At 42.2% G+C, this 15489-nt stretch overlaps 1 protein-coding gene across 4 annotated transcripts in view; it reads left to right on the top strand.

Moving 5' to 3' along the window:
* Positions 1-15489, top strand: part of CACNA2D1 (calcium voltage-gated channel auxiliary subunit alpha2delta 1) — a 333903-nt gene that overhangs the window by 287208 nt on the left and 31206 nt on the right. For all 4 annotated transcript variants that reach the window (XM_081957523.1, XM_081957522.1, XM_081957524.1 and 1 more), the window contains 5 exons: positions 998-1050; positions 2318-2373; positions 2454-2583; positions 4785-4897; positions 6307-6386. In XM_081957523.1, coding sequence (XP_081813649.1) covers positions 998-1050; positions 2318-2373; positions 2454-2583; positions 4785-4897; positions 6307-6386 — 432 coding nt within the window. The remainder of the gene's footprint in view (positions 1-997; positions 1051-2317; positions 2374-2453; positions 2584-4784; positions 4898-6306; positions 6387-15489) is intronic.

Genomic DNA, 15489 nt, shown 5'->3' with positions numbered 1-15489 from the left:
GAGGCTGACTCCGTAAACCGCTTAGAGAGGGCTATAGAGCGCTGTGAAGCAGTATATAAATATATAAGTGCTAGTGCTAGTAAGTGAAGTCTACAAGGTGTTAAAAAGAGATTGAAAGAATGGCAGCAAGTAGAACAACCAGCCTTAGAAGTGATGATGATGATGAAGATATTGCAATGGTGAATAGCTTCTGCTTTTAATGATCAACCAGCAACAGTCAAGAAATACAGTATATCATGTACTTGCATTTAGTGAAACAGCGATAAAGACCTTGGAAATGATAATGAGATGCCGTGATGTGTCTACCCCTATAAAGATCAGAACTGTGTAAGCCTTGTGTTAGACATCTATGGAGATTCTCAGCCATCCAGGTCATGGAATGGAATAGAAAACAGAACAGAGTAGGGTAGAGTAGAGTAGAGTAGAGTAGAGTAGAGTAGAGTAGAGTAGAGTAGAGTAGAGTAGAGTAGAAAATATGGAACGGAATAGAATAGAATAGAAAATATGGAATGGAATAGAAAACAGAATAGAGTAGGGTAGAATAGAGTAGAGTAGAGTAGAGCAGAGCAGAGCAGAGTAGAAAATATGGAATGGAATGGAGTGGAGAATGGAATGGAATGGAATAGAATAGAATAGAACTGGAAGGGATCTTGGAGGTCTTCTAGTCCAGCCCCCTGTTCAAGCAGAAGAACCTATACTATATATCAAAAGTTGCCTTTTGGAAAAAGCACCTTTGGGGGCCAACCATGACTTGTATGATTAAGAACCTCGTTAGATAATTGTTTGGCTATTAAGAGGCACACTAAGGACCCCGCAGTGTTAATATGCTAAGAAAAAACTTTAATAAAACACAGCCTTCCATTAAATCAGAGACGGCCGTGAAATTCCATAAAATAAATAAGTCAGTCAATCCATATCTGGAGGCTGGACGGAGAGAATCCATGGGTGTTTTTAGAGGTTCTTCTAAAATTAGGCTCTCTGCTTCCTCTTCTTCTAGCCTACCATAGCAGATATTTTACATCTTGGATGGTGGGCGTCTGCAGCCGCCTGGTAAGTTCAGATCTGCAGACAGGATCATTGCATGTTTGATTTATTTATTTTATTTATTATTCATATTTATAGACCGCCCCCTCTCCCGAAAGTGACACACAAGGGTCTTGATCTATCTGTAAGGATAGAACTGGGATGGTATGCGTGACACCTGTGAGCCCTCTCTGTGGGCACATCAGCCATCGCCCAGCTCAGTTCCACCATGCATGCGCTCACACCTCCTGCCAGCCAGCTGATTTTGGGGTCTATGCCACACATGTGGGACACGCATGTGCATGCGTGGGGGAGGGGCAAGGGGGTCACATATGCATGCACAGGGGGTGCGTGGCATGCGGGGGGGTCATGCACATTGCATTATGGGCACAGGAGGACAAAAAGGTTAGCCATCCCTGGGATATAGAATAGAGTTGGAAGGGACCTTGGAATTCTTCTAGCCCAACATGTCTAGTTGTTCTGGTGTGCAGTGCCCTATAGAGTCGTTTTGAAGGTAGGAGTTGAAAAAGTTTATGCCCAGGATGCGAGGGGTCTGTAGCTATTTTCACAGCCCTCTTTTTGACTCCTGCAGTGTGCAGGTCCTCAATGGAAGGCAGGTTGGTAGCAATTGTCTATGCCTGTGTCTATGTAAGGGCTCCTCTCCTAACTTAAGAAAGTGAGGACTCTTGAAATGGATTATTTCAAAAGGAACCTTTAATTAAGAAGAATGGAAGCTGTTAAAGGCAAAGCAACATCTGAATCCCTTTATGCAGGGATTTATGCAACACAAGTAGAATTAAAGTAATAGTGACCCCTCCCCTTTGTCAGAATGCAGATTCTAGCCAATACACAAGTGTGGAAATGTTCCCTTTATCAACTGTTGGGTTGCAGAGCCAAAATCCAGAGGTGTGATTGTGGGAGGGGCAGGGGGAAGCGGGGTCATCAGGACTTCAGAACCAGGCTGAAAGTACCCTTTGGAGCTGCCGTCATAACTCTGAGTGGCCACTAAGCGACCGGCTGTAAGTCGAGAGAGCTACCTGGGTACGAAACATGGAATTAGCAGCACAGGAAATGTAAGCATTCTCCATTGCTATGCTCTAATGCAGTGTTTCTCAAACTTGGCGACTTTAAGTCCTGTGGACTTCAACTCCCAGAATTCCCCAGCCAGCATAGCTGGCTGGGGAATTCTGGGAGTTGAAGTCCACAGGACTTAAAGTCGCCAAGTTTGAGAAACACTGCTCTAATGGATACTGATGTGGTTGTGCGATCTCTGTGTCCTTATTTGTTGACCTAGGTCGATTTTGCAGCAGCTAGTCTGGGGGCTGACCTTTCCGCGTTTCCTTGGGGCAGGTAAGTGAAGAAAACTGGGGAGAAAAGTTGTGTCCGTCTGCATCTTCGCGCAGAGGTGACCCATGTTGCTTGTTCCACAGTGGAAGTGGAGGAAGAGGATTTCAGCGGGTTCCCATCCAAGCAGAGTTGTATCACGGTACAAACGCAATATTTCTTTGGGTCTGACGATAAATCCTTCAATGGCATTCTGGACTGTATCAACTGCTCCAGGTAGGTGTCATTTCGAAACCCTGAACGCAATCCTCCCCCTTTTAATAATGGTCCAAATAGAGAGAAGCCAACGGAACAGGTGCAATGAATGTGTTAAAACATTGCTTTGCAACCGTGTATGGCCGTGATGGCAAACCTATGGCATGTGTGCCAGAGGTGGCATGCAGAACACACTGTGGACATGTGTGTTGTTGCCAGCTGTTCTGCTGGTTTCCAGCTGGTCTTGGCAGGCAACGGAGCGCCCAAAAAATGACACAAAAAACAGCTGGAAAACAGCCTGAGAAATGGCCAAAAACAGCCAAAAAAACAGGCAAGCGTGTGCCAAGCAGCTGGTCTTTGGGTTTCTGTGCCCCATAGTGAGTGAAGAACAGCTGGCAGGTGTGCATGCATGTGCTGGAAACCCAAAGTTTAGCTGGCTGGTGTGCACATGCCAGTTTAGGCACTCAGTGCCCAAATGTTTCGTCATCACTGGTCTATGAAGATTCTGAGTCCTCCAGGCCATGGTTGTCCCAAAGGTGCTTTTTCAGGAGGCAACTGGAGAGCTTTCAGGAGAGCTGAAGAAGCTTCTTGGATGAGAAGGAAAATGTCTTCAAAGACAAAACAAGAAAGTCCAGTTGCCTCCTGAAAAAGCACCTTTGGGACAACCATGGCCTGGATGGCTGAGAATCTCCATAGACCTCTAACTATTCACCTTGGGGTGAACATCCTTCAAATGGTGTGGGAGTAGGAATAGATTTCCAGAAAAATTGCAGACTGCAGGGACCATTTGCATCACTCAGGTGACCCCGAGGACACAGAGAAATCTCCAAGTGGCCTCAATGACTTTCTAAAAAGGATGCAAATGACCAGCTCTTCTGCAAGGAAAATAAATCCTTCCCTTCCCCACCATCCAGACAGATCTGAAGAAGCTTCTTGGATGAGAAGTGAAATGTCTTCAAAGAAAAACAAACAAAGCTCCTAGTGGCCTCAATGACCCTCTAAAAGGATGCAAATAACCAACTCTCTGCAAAGAGTATAAATCCTTCCTTTCCCCACCACGTGTCCCATTGCTGCTTTTAAGGGACTGCAGAAAGAGGCTGCCTAAGTGCTCTTTTGAAGATCAAACCTTCACAATTCTTCAAGTCTTGCACAATTTAGATATATTTCAATAGCATGTGTTTTACAGGCCTTATTACAGAATGTTGCGGGATAGAAGGGGTGAAAGGCACAGTACTTTGAGCATAAAGGTAGCCGTATCCCTTGCAAGGGCCAGCATGATGCTTTCCATAGGGTTGAAGCTGAAGCAGAATAGTCTCAGTTGCTTCGTGAACTTTCTCTTGTAAGGCTGGGTACTGTTGAAAATAATGTGTCAGGTCCCATAAACCAAGAAAGACACACAATTTGATTCTTCCAAGCAAATTTCTGTATTGTTCCTCACCTGAAGACAGAATCTTGCCAAGCTAAGGCAATAGCAATAGCCCTTAGACTTCACAGTGCTTTTACAGCCCTCTATAAGTGGTTTTACAGAGTCAGCCTCTCGCCCCCCAACAATCTGGGTCCTCATTTTACCCACCTCGGAAGGATGGATGGCTGAGTCAGTCTTGAGCCAGTGAGATTTGAACTGGTGAACTGCAGCTAGCAGTCAGCTGAAGTAGCGTGCAGTCCTGCACTCTAGCCACTGTGCCACCTCGGCTGAAGCATGCTAACACTCCCATAAAACCAGGAGTAAATCCAGGCAGGTTCTGACAGGTTCTGGAGAACCAGTAGTGGAAATGTTGAGTAGTTCAGAGAACCGATAGCAGAAATTTTGAGTAGTTCGGAGAACCCACAAATGCCACCTCTGGCTGGCCCTGGAGTAGGGTGGGAATGGAGATTTTGCAGTATCCTTCCCCTGCCATGCCCACCAAGCCATGCCCACCAAGCCACGCCCATAGAACCGGTAGTAAAAAAAAGTTGAATTTCACCACTGCATAAAACATATATTCTGGGCACTGTTAAGGAGGGGCCGTCCTCACCCTCTTTCCCTCACACAATCTCTCCTGAGCCGAGTTGCCTCTTACTCCTCTGGAAACCAGACTGCACTCCGTCACGCAACGGTGCCAAATCCCTATCGCGACTCTTCCGGACAATATTTGCAAGGACCTTGGTCCATGTTCTAATAGTGAAATATCCTGGATCTCAGTCTTTAACCGTTGGGTGTCGTTTGGCTTTCCTTTCTTCAGGCTTTTCCACGCAGAGAAGATTTCCAACACCAATTTGGTTTTCATCATGAGTGACAGCAAAGAATTGTGTCATCACTGTGACACAAGGCCGCTGATGCAAGCCGAGAAGCCTGGTATCCTTTCCCGCTTGACTTGAGACTGGATTTGTAGTTGCTTACAAAAGAACATTGGAAACAGCTGGAGAATCTGTTTCTAAACTAAAACCCAGACCAGTAGTTGTTTTGTGTCTGGGTGTGGGTGTGATGTGATGTTCTTCCATACCAGCTTCCTTTCTGTATGATCATAAGATGTTCGCTTCCTTTGTTTGTGTTCCATTAAGTCAGTATTCGTGGTGGCTCAGGGGCTAAAGATGCTGAGCTTGTCGATCAGAAAGGTCGGCAGTTCGGCGGTTCGAATCCCTAGCACCGCGTAACAGAGTGAGCTCCCGTTACTTGTCCCAGCTTCTGCCAACCTAGCAGTTTGAAAGCACATTAAAAATGCAAGTAGAAAAAATAGGAACCACCTTTGGTGGGAAGGGAACAGCGTTCGGTGCACCTTCGGTGTTGAGTCATGCTGGCCACATGACCACGGAGACGTCTTCGGACAACGCTGGCTCTTCAGCTTTGAAATGGAGATGAGCACCGCCCCCTGGAGTCGGGAATGACTAGCAGATATCTGTGAGGGGAACCGTTACCTTTATCATTTTTAGCAAGTAGGCAGAGATAGACCTTCACCAGGGTAAAACATAACCATAGCTTTAGGACAACATCATTAAAGCCAATTTGGTGTAGTGGTGAAGGCACCGGCTACAAACCAGGAAACTCTGAATTCTAGTCCTACCTAGGCATGAAGTGACTTGGGGCCAATCACCAGGAGATGGCAGGGTCTCTACTCACCCTTCCCCTCCCAGCCACCCCTCACCTGCTGCCCGGGCTCCTTAGGGCCCCAAGAGGAAGCAGTTGTTGGAGCTAAGCAGCCCCCACAAGAAAGAGTTGGCAAAATGGCTCAGTTCAAATTGGATCTGACCGAGAAGGAGTGCTTCAGCAGAAGCACCTCACTGAGGACTACCAGCGTAGGCTTTCCAAGCAGAAGGAAGGCCTGTGGGAGTGCAAGGCCAGGGACTGGGACCTGGACACTCAGAGGGCTGATATGGTCAGCCAGTTCCAGGCCATGATGCAGTCCCACTGGAACGAGACCCTCTGGTCTTTGCCACCAGCGGCGTTTCCCTCCAGCCATCGGCCAAAGCCCCACACCTGGAGGCCGAAGCAGACCCCAAGTCGGAATTTCTGCCCCCCTCCGACCCGCACAAAAGGGGGAGACTCTCTGCAGCAACAAAAGCATTCATTGCACATGTCCGGCAAATAATTTTTCCGTGGACCACCAAAATTTTCTCACGGACCACCAGTTGGTGACCACTGCACTAAACCGTGTGTGGGTGTGTGTGAGAGAAAGGGGGAGAGGGAGGGAGAGAGAGCTCAGGACAGTACACTGTGCTCCCTAAGCAAAGATGAGAATTGTGTCGTATTCCTTAACCAATGCACAGATGAAGGACCGAATCCTTGTGAAATGGTTCAGCATCCCAGATACAGGAAAGGACCAGATGCTTGCTTTGACGACGCTAAAGTAAGTCTTCCTCTTCTTTTGGACATAAGAGCCTTCTTTTTTTTTCTATTTCTCCCTTCCTGACAATAGTTTCCATCTTTACTTGACTTTACTCTCTCTCTCTCTCTCTCTCTCTGTCTCTGTCTCTCTCTCTCTCTCTCTCTTTCATTATACATACTGCTCCCCTTCCCGAGTCTTTCTAGTGCAAATGTTCTCACAATTAACCTTAAAACCCGATGGCTGCTTTTTCTGAGCTGCCTTGCCTTTCAACCACTGTGCTTTCACACACAATTCCTATCTTTTTTTTTAAAGTGGGGGGGGGGGCATGGACGACATAGGACAGTCTGTGCTGGCTTTCTCTACACAGCCATGGCAATCTTCCACAGTGTCTTCAGCAGCCTTGGAAACGGAAAACTTTTAGATATTATTGTTTTTTTCCCTCTCTTATCTGACTCATGGGCCTAAAGCATTACCCCTGGTTCCAAACCTCTTTATTCGTGGGCAGATTGTTTATCTGGAAGATATCACTTCTCTGTTTCAAAAAGGCTTCCTTGTAAAAGGATATATATATATATATAAAACCAGTGGTGGGTTCTGGATCCTGTTCTGGAACGGGCCCAGTGGCGTCCACATGGATGGCCGCAGCACACACATGCATCTTAGCGCCTCCGTGATATATGTGTGTGTGTGTGTGTGTGTGTGTGTGTGTGTGTATGCCCAAATATGGGAGGGAACTCACTACTCCCCCTTTCTGTCTATCGGCTCACTGCAGGAAACCATCCAGGTAGAAAGCCATATTTTTAATGTTGCCTTTTTAAAGTATATTTGTGTTGTATTTGTCCTTTATTTATCAGCACAAATACAAATTTGCTTCGAAATGCAATAAAGTCTCCTTCTCCTTAGATGGTTGAACCAGATGACCTCTGAGGTGCCTTCCGGCCCTCCGAGTCTTAGGACTCTGTGACTCCGAGAGAGTTTTCCCAAGGCCAGACTTTTACAACCCAAGATCCATGTCCTACGTTCAGTTTAGGTTGGGACAAAACATATGTGTGAGAATATCAGAACCCCGTGTTTCAGCCGTGATAAATGTTGACACATTCCCGCTTTTCCCACGTTCCCGTTTTGTTGGGAATGAGGGTGAAGGCCTCATACGATGTCTTCCTTGATCGACAAGACTGGGTATTTGTGTGTGAACGCACAGCGGAGTCTTGCTTATTTAGCTTGATGTGCTCTTCTCTATGTTAGCCGTGTAACAATAGCGTTTTGATATCTTGGGTTAAGTTTCCTTTCCAGTTCTCTCTGTAAAATCTCTTGCTTTATTATTATTACTATTATTATTTTGCTTTTCACATTATCTCTTCTATCGGCAAAGCCAACTTTGCATGAAATTTCATCTTCTCTGTGTGTTTCTTTCTGTGTTTCCTTTCCTTTCCTCCGTTTGCGACTTTACCCCGTTACTATTAGGATCAGCCTCTATGCACCAGGAGCTTCGCCACTGCTACGATGCCCACTTCTGTCTTCATTTTTCTGCAAGTTTTCATGTGGTGTGGATGGTCAGTTACTTTCTCTAATTTTATGTTTCGTTTCATTTCCCCTGACCCCAAAGTTTTGGTTTTTTTTGGGTTTTGTTTTTGCAAGAATACAAATGGGACTAAGAATGCATACAACCGATGACATTATGAAAGGGAGAGTGATGGATATAGGCTTGTTCGGAACTTGGTTTCTCTCAAGATTAGGAGATTAGGAGCTGGTTAAGATCCTTCCCTTCCCTCTTCCTCCTTTCCTTTACTTCCCTCTTCCTCCTTTCCTTTCCCTTCTCTTCTTTTTCCTTCCCTTCCCTTCCCTTTTTCTCCTTTCCTTTCCTTTTTCTATCTTCCTTTCCTTTTTCTATCTCCCTTTCCTTTTTCTATCTTCCTTCCCTTCCCTTCCCTCTTCCTCCTTTCCTTTCCCATCTTTTCCTTTCCTTTTTCTATCTTTCTTTCCTTTTCCTTCCCTTCCCTTTTCCTCATTTCCTTTCCTTTTTCTATCTCCCTTTCCTTTTTCTATCTTCCTTCCCCTTCCCCTCCTCCCTTCCCCATCAATTTTCCTTCCTTTCTCATTTCTTTTCCTCATTTCCTTCCCTTCCCTCCCCTTTCCTCCCCTTATTTCACTTCCCTTCCTTCCCTCTCTCCTTCTTCCTCCTTTCTTGAGAAAATCTTTGGTTACTTCATATATTTTTTTTTGGGGGGGGGTCATCAATTCACTTGATTTAGTTATTTGTTCTTCCAATGAACAGCCCTTCCGCTCCCTCTCCCTCTCAAGGTCTATTAGGATAAACACACTAGAATTTCTATTTTCATTTCACCGTCTTTGTAGCTCTTTAATTTTGACATGGAAGGGATGAGCCAAAATTCAAGGAAGGGACATAGACTTTACACAGTTATCATCCCTCATCCGGTTTTTAGTGATTTTCTGAAGAAGAAAAATCTCCTGGCCTAACTATGGACTTCTGGTTGTCAATTAAGAAAGCATTTGACAAGATAGAAGTTCTGATCTGGCTGCACTGCTTATTCCTATTATGCATCCATATGTTGTTCTCCCTGAATTTATGCAGACAGTATGGGCATGTGAATCAGCCAAGATCTAATTTAAGGATTCGAGTCAATTTAATTAGAATTTGCATTTCGATTCAAAAAATTGTGTCGACTCAGTTTGAGTTTGTGGTTTGAACATCACTCAAAAGGATGATTTAAACGAACTGTTCTTCAGTCAAAACTTTGCCCAGCTCCAATCGACATTGGGTGAGTTTGTAGAGCTAATACTGTGGAATATAAAATCCACACACACACACACACACAGTAAAACCGTAACAGCAACAAATCAGCAATCTAAAAGAACATAATCAGTCTGAAACAACTTGGCTTGCTTAATATCCACCAAAACCATAGCTGTTGGTTTTCAGAAGTGCTGTCTGCTAATAATATACAAACATTGGAATCAACGGCATTTCTTGAATAAAGTAAAACATAAGAGAACAAACACAAAAAAAACACAATGGATAGATGATTACGGGGAGGTGATTTTCTCTTATCACTTCTATGCAGGTAGATTCTCAAAGGGGAGAGTCTAAATTTGGCTTTGCATGACTTGGAGGCTCAAAGGGTTAAGCCGTAGAGGTGGCTGGTGGGGAATATTGATGGAAAACCTGAATTTTGAAACATTTACCACCCTTCAAGTTTCTTGGAAGCACAACATGAGTGTTTGCCTTTTCAGAGGTATTGTTCTGTAAGGTCACATTGTTTGTACATTATACAAATGCACAAGATTATGGCCCATGCACAATCTTGATCCTTTTGTGATGCTGGTTGAACCATTTGGAATTTGAAAAGAGGTGTAGTTACAAAGCGGGGAGCAGTCGGAGGAGTCCTTGGTGCTTTCTGGGCTTGGTTGTTATCTTAAAAGTGTCCTTATCCAAACCAGGTAACTTTATCAGTGTAGAACTGATGTGCCTTAGTTTGGGTCATGAAACATCTGCGAGAAAACCACCAAGCTCAGAGAGTCTCAAGGGCTCCTCATTTCAACCCTGAGCTTCCAATGTTCCCCTTTACGGGGAGGAATTTGCCCGTTTACAACATCCCAGATGTGGTTGGTGCCACTGGTTGCAAACTAATCTTTTCCCAGAAGCTAAATTGGCGAACTTTCTTCCTCAGTTTGTCTCACCCAATAGGATGCTACCGTACATAATTCATCCAGGTTATCTTCCAATTCCTCCTCCCAGGTCCAAGCAAAACATAAGCTGTGTCCATCTTCCATGTTTATTTATTTTTTGAGAGGCCCCAGGAATCCCACAAACATTCTTGGAAAATGCTGGTCTTTTGCTTGCTTTAGGCCAGATTGCTGTGAATAGAATGGACTATAGACTATAGACTATGGACTGGACTAGAATAGAATAGAATAGAATAGAATATGGGAATAGAATAGAAAATAGAATAGAAAATAGAATAGTATATGGGAATAGAATAGAATAGATTACAATATGGGAATAGAATAGAGTAGAGTAGAGTAGAGTAGAATAGAATATGGGAATAGAATAGAATAGAAAATAGAATAGAATATGGGAATAGAATAGAAAATAGAGTAGAATATGGGAATAGAATAGAATATGGGAATAGAATAGAATAGAAAATAGAATAGAATATGGGAATAGAATAGAAAATAGAGTAGAATATGGGAATAGAATAGAATATGGGAATAGAATAGAATAGAATATGGGAACAGAATAGAATATGGGAATAGAATAGAGTAGAATAGAATGGAATAGAAAAGAAAATTGAATAGAATGTAATGGAATAGACTAGAACAGAAAATAGAATAGAATATGGGAATAGAATAGAAAATAGAATAGAAAATAGAATAGAAAATAGAATAGAAAATAGAATAGAAAATAGAATAGAATAGAATAAAATAGAATAGTCTGATATCCCAAAGGTTTATTCTCAAATTAGTTTAAAATCCTCTATAGGTTTCTTTCGGACTAAAGGATGCTTTAATTCAGTTGGTCTAAATTGAGAGGCAGCAGGAAAAAATCCAGCTGTAATCTGGAACACTTTCTGTCCACATGGCGTCAAGCAAGTACAGCAACTGTTTATGTGAAAAGGATACAACAATATTTCTAGTCCTAACTTGAGAACAAACTGAATGCCACAGGACAGCACAGAATAGCCATTGTTCCTTTGAAAGGTCACTAAACAAACCATTGTAAGCCAAGGACTACTTGTAATGAATTTTCATTTTCCAGCAGTTCTGGAGAATCCTATCTTTGATTAAGGACATTTATAGAAGAGTTTGCCTTCATTCTACCCATATTGCAAAATCACTAGAGGGAGTCATCTGGCTCGAAGAACTTCTAATAAAATATGGCATGCAGCATGTCTATATTAAGGAAAAGCCATTTAATTATCTTCAGATATATTTTAGATATCTGATACTCATTTGTAATGACATCGTGTTCCTCTAAGCCATGAAATGATGAGTTAGTGATTTCTGGCGTCGGTGTTATCTTCATAACCATAAATATGTTGACTTATAGCTAGCTGGCTTTAGTTACTTTGCATGTATTCCAAGTAAGTATTCCGCAATCAAGAGGAATATCTTCCTTCTGAATTGCCAGCAAAATTGACCTGGTTTGAGTTTTGTTTTTTCCTGTTGATTTGAACGAAAACATGACCATTTCACCTCCCTTATTATACTCCGTCAATAAATATGCTCTGTGCTTCACATCACATTGCGCTATGTGAAATAGTTGATTAAAAAAAGACAGAATCAGAAGTGGTATTCAGCAGGTTCTGACTAGTTCTGGAGAACCGGTAGCGGAAATTTTGAGTCGTTCGGAGAACCGGTAAATACCGCCTCTGACTGGCCCCTCCCAATCTATTCTCTGCCTCCCGAGTCCCAGCCCACCAAGCCACACCCACAGAACCGGTGGCAAAAAAAAAATTGATTTCACCACTGTGTGCGACCAATCCCAAGAATAATTTAAACTCTTTGTTGAATCTCTGCAGTGGTTAATAACCAGCAAACGTGGCTTATCCTGTTTGCACAGAAAGAGGCTGGATAATTTATTTAGTAATGTCGTGGTTGAAGTAAGTTGCATGGCGAGTCAGAATTTTTTTTCTTAGCCCCAGTGTATATTTTTGCTTGCATTTTTTTAAAAAAAATATGAGTAACGGCTCATTGGGTATTCCAAAAAAGTACCTTATTTCCAAACTTCTTAGAGCTAAAGGATTTTGTTCTGAGCTTTCTGAAAATTAATCTCTCTTTAGCTTCCTTTTCTCTGAATCATTTATATTACATTTCAAGTTCTACATGCGACATGAATACCAATAAGGTGACTTTATGCACGCTATTTATTTTTTAAAACCAACACGACATTTTTCCAATATAGACAAATAGCATGCAGTGGTTAGACAATTACCCACTCGGTGTGCGTTTGTTGGTGTGAGCAATTCCTTATTCCTTTTGCTTGACAAAACCCTTTTGCCTTTCTTTGCTATCATCAACACAACGCGTCTGCATCTAATTTACAGTAAGGGTGGTCTTGAAAAGATCAAAACAATTAAGATGGTGGCCACAATATTGTGATGTCAGCACCACCTCTTTACAATAGAATAGAATGGAATGCAATGGAAATATGGAATGGAATGCAATGAAATAGAATAGAATAGAATAGAATAAGGGATGGAATGGAATAGAATAGAATATGGAATGGAAATATGGAATGGAATGGAATAGACTGTAAAACGTGGGCAAGCGCAATGCAGGCTCGCAGCCATCCGCCGATGGTAGATGAAGAGACCTTCTTGCCTTGAGAAGCTGGTTGAAAAGAGACGAATAGAGATTCAGATTTCCGAAAACTGGCCGTGCACTTGATGTATCTGCGAATAGTCCTGCGCACATCCAGCATGTGCCAGCGTTTTTCCCTCGGGTGCCGAGGATGCGGACAAAAGAATAAGTAGAATAAGGAATGGAATGGAATAGAATAGAATATGGAATGGAATGGAATGGAAATATGAAATGGAATGGAATGGAATAGAATAGAATGGAATAGAATAGAATGGAATGAAATGAAATAGAATAGAATAAGGGATGGAATGGAATATAATAGAATATGGAATGGAATGGAAATATGGAATGGAATAGAATGGAATGAAATGAAATAGAATAGAATAGAATAAGGAATGGAATGGAATAGAATAGAATATGGAATGGAATGGAATGGAAATATGGAATGGAATAGAATAGAATAGAATAGAATATGAAATGGAATGGAATGGAAATATGGAATAGAATAGAATAGAATAGAATATGGAATGGAAATATGGAATGGAAATATGGAATGGAAAGGAATAGAATAGAATAGAATAGAATAGAATAGAATAGAATAGAATAGAATAAGGAATACAATGCAATGGAATGGAACGGAACGGAACGGAACGGAACAGAACAGAACAGAACAGAATAGAATTTTTATTGGCCAAGTGTGAATTTGTCTTCGGTGCAGATGCTCTCAATGTACGTAAAAAGACATCAGTGATAAATCATGATCTTAGTCATAATAAATACATTCATCCTGAGTCATACAACACAGTGATAGTCATAAGATACTAAATAAATAATCAACATAAATCACACTAGGAAACTAAACAATGTAAATTGTAAAGATGCAAGCAACAAAGTTATAGTCGTAAGTAGAAAAGGAGGTAGGTAATAGGAATGTTGAGAAAAATAATAGCAATACAGTCTTAGTAGATAATTTGACAGTGTTGAAGGAATTATTTGTTTAGCAGAGTGATGGCATTCAGGAAAAAACTGTCCTTGTGTCTAGTTGTCTTGGTTTGCAGTGGCCTATAGTGTTGTTTTGAGGGTAGGAGTTGAAACATTTTACGTCCAGGATGCAAAGGGTCTGTAGCTATTTTCACGGCCTTCTTTTTGACTCATGCAGTATATACAGGTTCTCAGTGGAAGGCAGGTTGGTAGCCATTGTCTTTTCTGCAGTTCTGATTTTCCTCTGAAGTCCCTGTCCGTCTTGTTGGGTTGCAGAGCCAAACCAGGCAGATGAGCATTACGCATACACACTGCGTGCATGTTGAAAGGAAGTGGGGTTGCCATCACAAAGATGCAGTTGCCATTTTGACTTCTGTTTTTGAATCGTGCCCAGATTCCGTAGTTAATGAAAAGTAACTTCCTTTCTTATTTTAGGGACGCAGTGGCTAAGATGCTGAGGTTGTCGATTAGAAAGGTCAGAAGTTCGGCGGTTTGAATCCCTAGCACTGCATAATGGAGTGAGCTCCCGTTACTTGTCCGAGCTTCTGACAACCTAGCAGTTCAAAAGCACATAAGAAATGCAAGTAGAAAAATAGGAACCACCTTTGGTGGGAAGGGAACAGCGTTCTTGTGCGCATTCAGCGTTGAGTCATGCCGGCCACATGACCATGGAGACATCTTCGGAAAGCGCTGGGTCTTTGGCTTTGAAACAAAGATGAGCACCGCCCCCTAGAGTCGGGAACGACCAGCACATATGTGCGAGGGGAACCTTTACCTTCTTATTTTAGCTTACAAAATTGGACGCCCTCTTTCCTTCTGCATTATTTAAGGCTGATAACCAAAATGAATAATAACCAAATCATTTTGGTCAATAATCAAAATTAGTAATTTCAGTTTAGGAGCCTGCTAAAATGCTTTGCGACTGAGTTATTTTAAAATGTGACCAAGTTATTTTAAAGCCACAAGGAAGAAAAACACTTCCTGCTCACACATGCCATATCTGAGGTCGCATTTTAATCAGTGCAGACTTGTGATAATAACTTTTATATTATATTGCATCTGAAAGAACGGTATTATTGTTTACCCTATATGTAAATAGAAGCAGGGACCTATTATTTGTGGTCTCACACAGGGTTTTAGATATCTGTGGCTGATAAAAAGGAATTTCATCCATTTTATGAGAAGGAAATAGAGGGTGCGCATATCAGAAAAAACAGAATAACCGTAGGATGTACAACTTAACTCCCCAATCTCCATAACCTCAAGTTCTTATTTTTCATAATTTCACAATCTGTTATTTTGCACTTGAGTGGAACTCCTAAGAATAACAAGAGCTATCTATATATATAAATGTATTGCTGGTTGTCGTATTATTATAATGCTGCCACTTGAAAAAAGTTGAAATATTCATATATTTTTTTAATTGAGGAGAAGGAGATGGCAGAGGAGGAGATGGTTAGATAGGGTCATCTAGGCAATGAACATGAGTTTGGGCAAAGTGGGGAGACAGTAGAGGATGTGGGGATCTGGGGTGCTATGGTCCATGGGGTGGCAAACAGTCAGACATGACTTAGTGACTAAACCACAACAAACACTTCTATAGATTATAAACCAGACAAATCCAGATCACAGTAACGTCATTAGGAACTGGGTCGTGGCTTTACGGTATGACAGGCAAATTTGGGGAGTCACCACTAAAGGAGCACTTCAGGTAAGAAAGTTCTAGATTGGGTAACTTGCTCCTCTAACATCAGGAATTCTAGTACTTTAGGGACTGTACAGAAACCTGATGCTCACATGGGCCCACTTGGCGAGACTAAAT

The sequence above is a fragment of the Natrix helvetica genome (assembly GCF_964273705.1).
Source record: "Natrix helvetica genome assembly, chromosome: 6".
Lineage (NCBI taxonomy): Eukaryota > Metazoa > Chordata > Lepidosauria > Squamata > Natricidae > Natrix > Natrix helvetica.
This window is presented reverse-complemented; position numbering and strand designations above follow the sequence as displayed.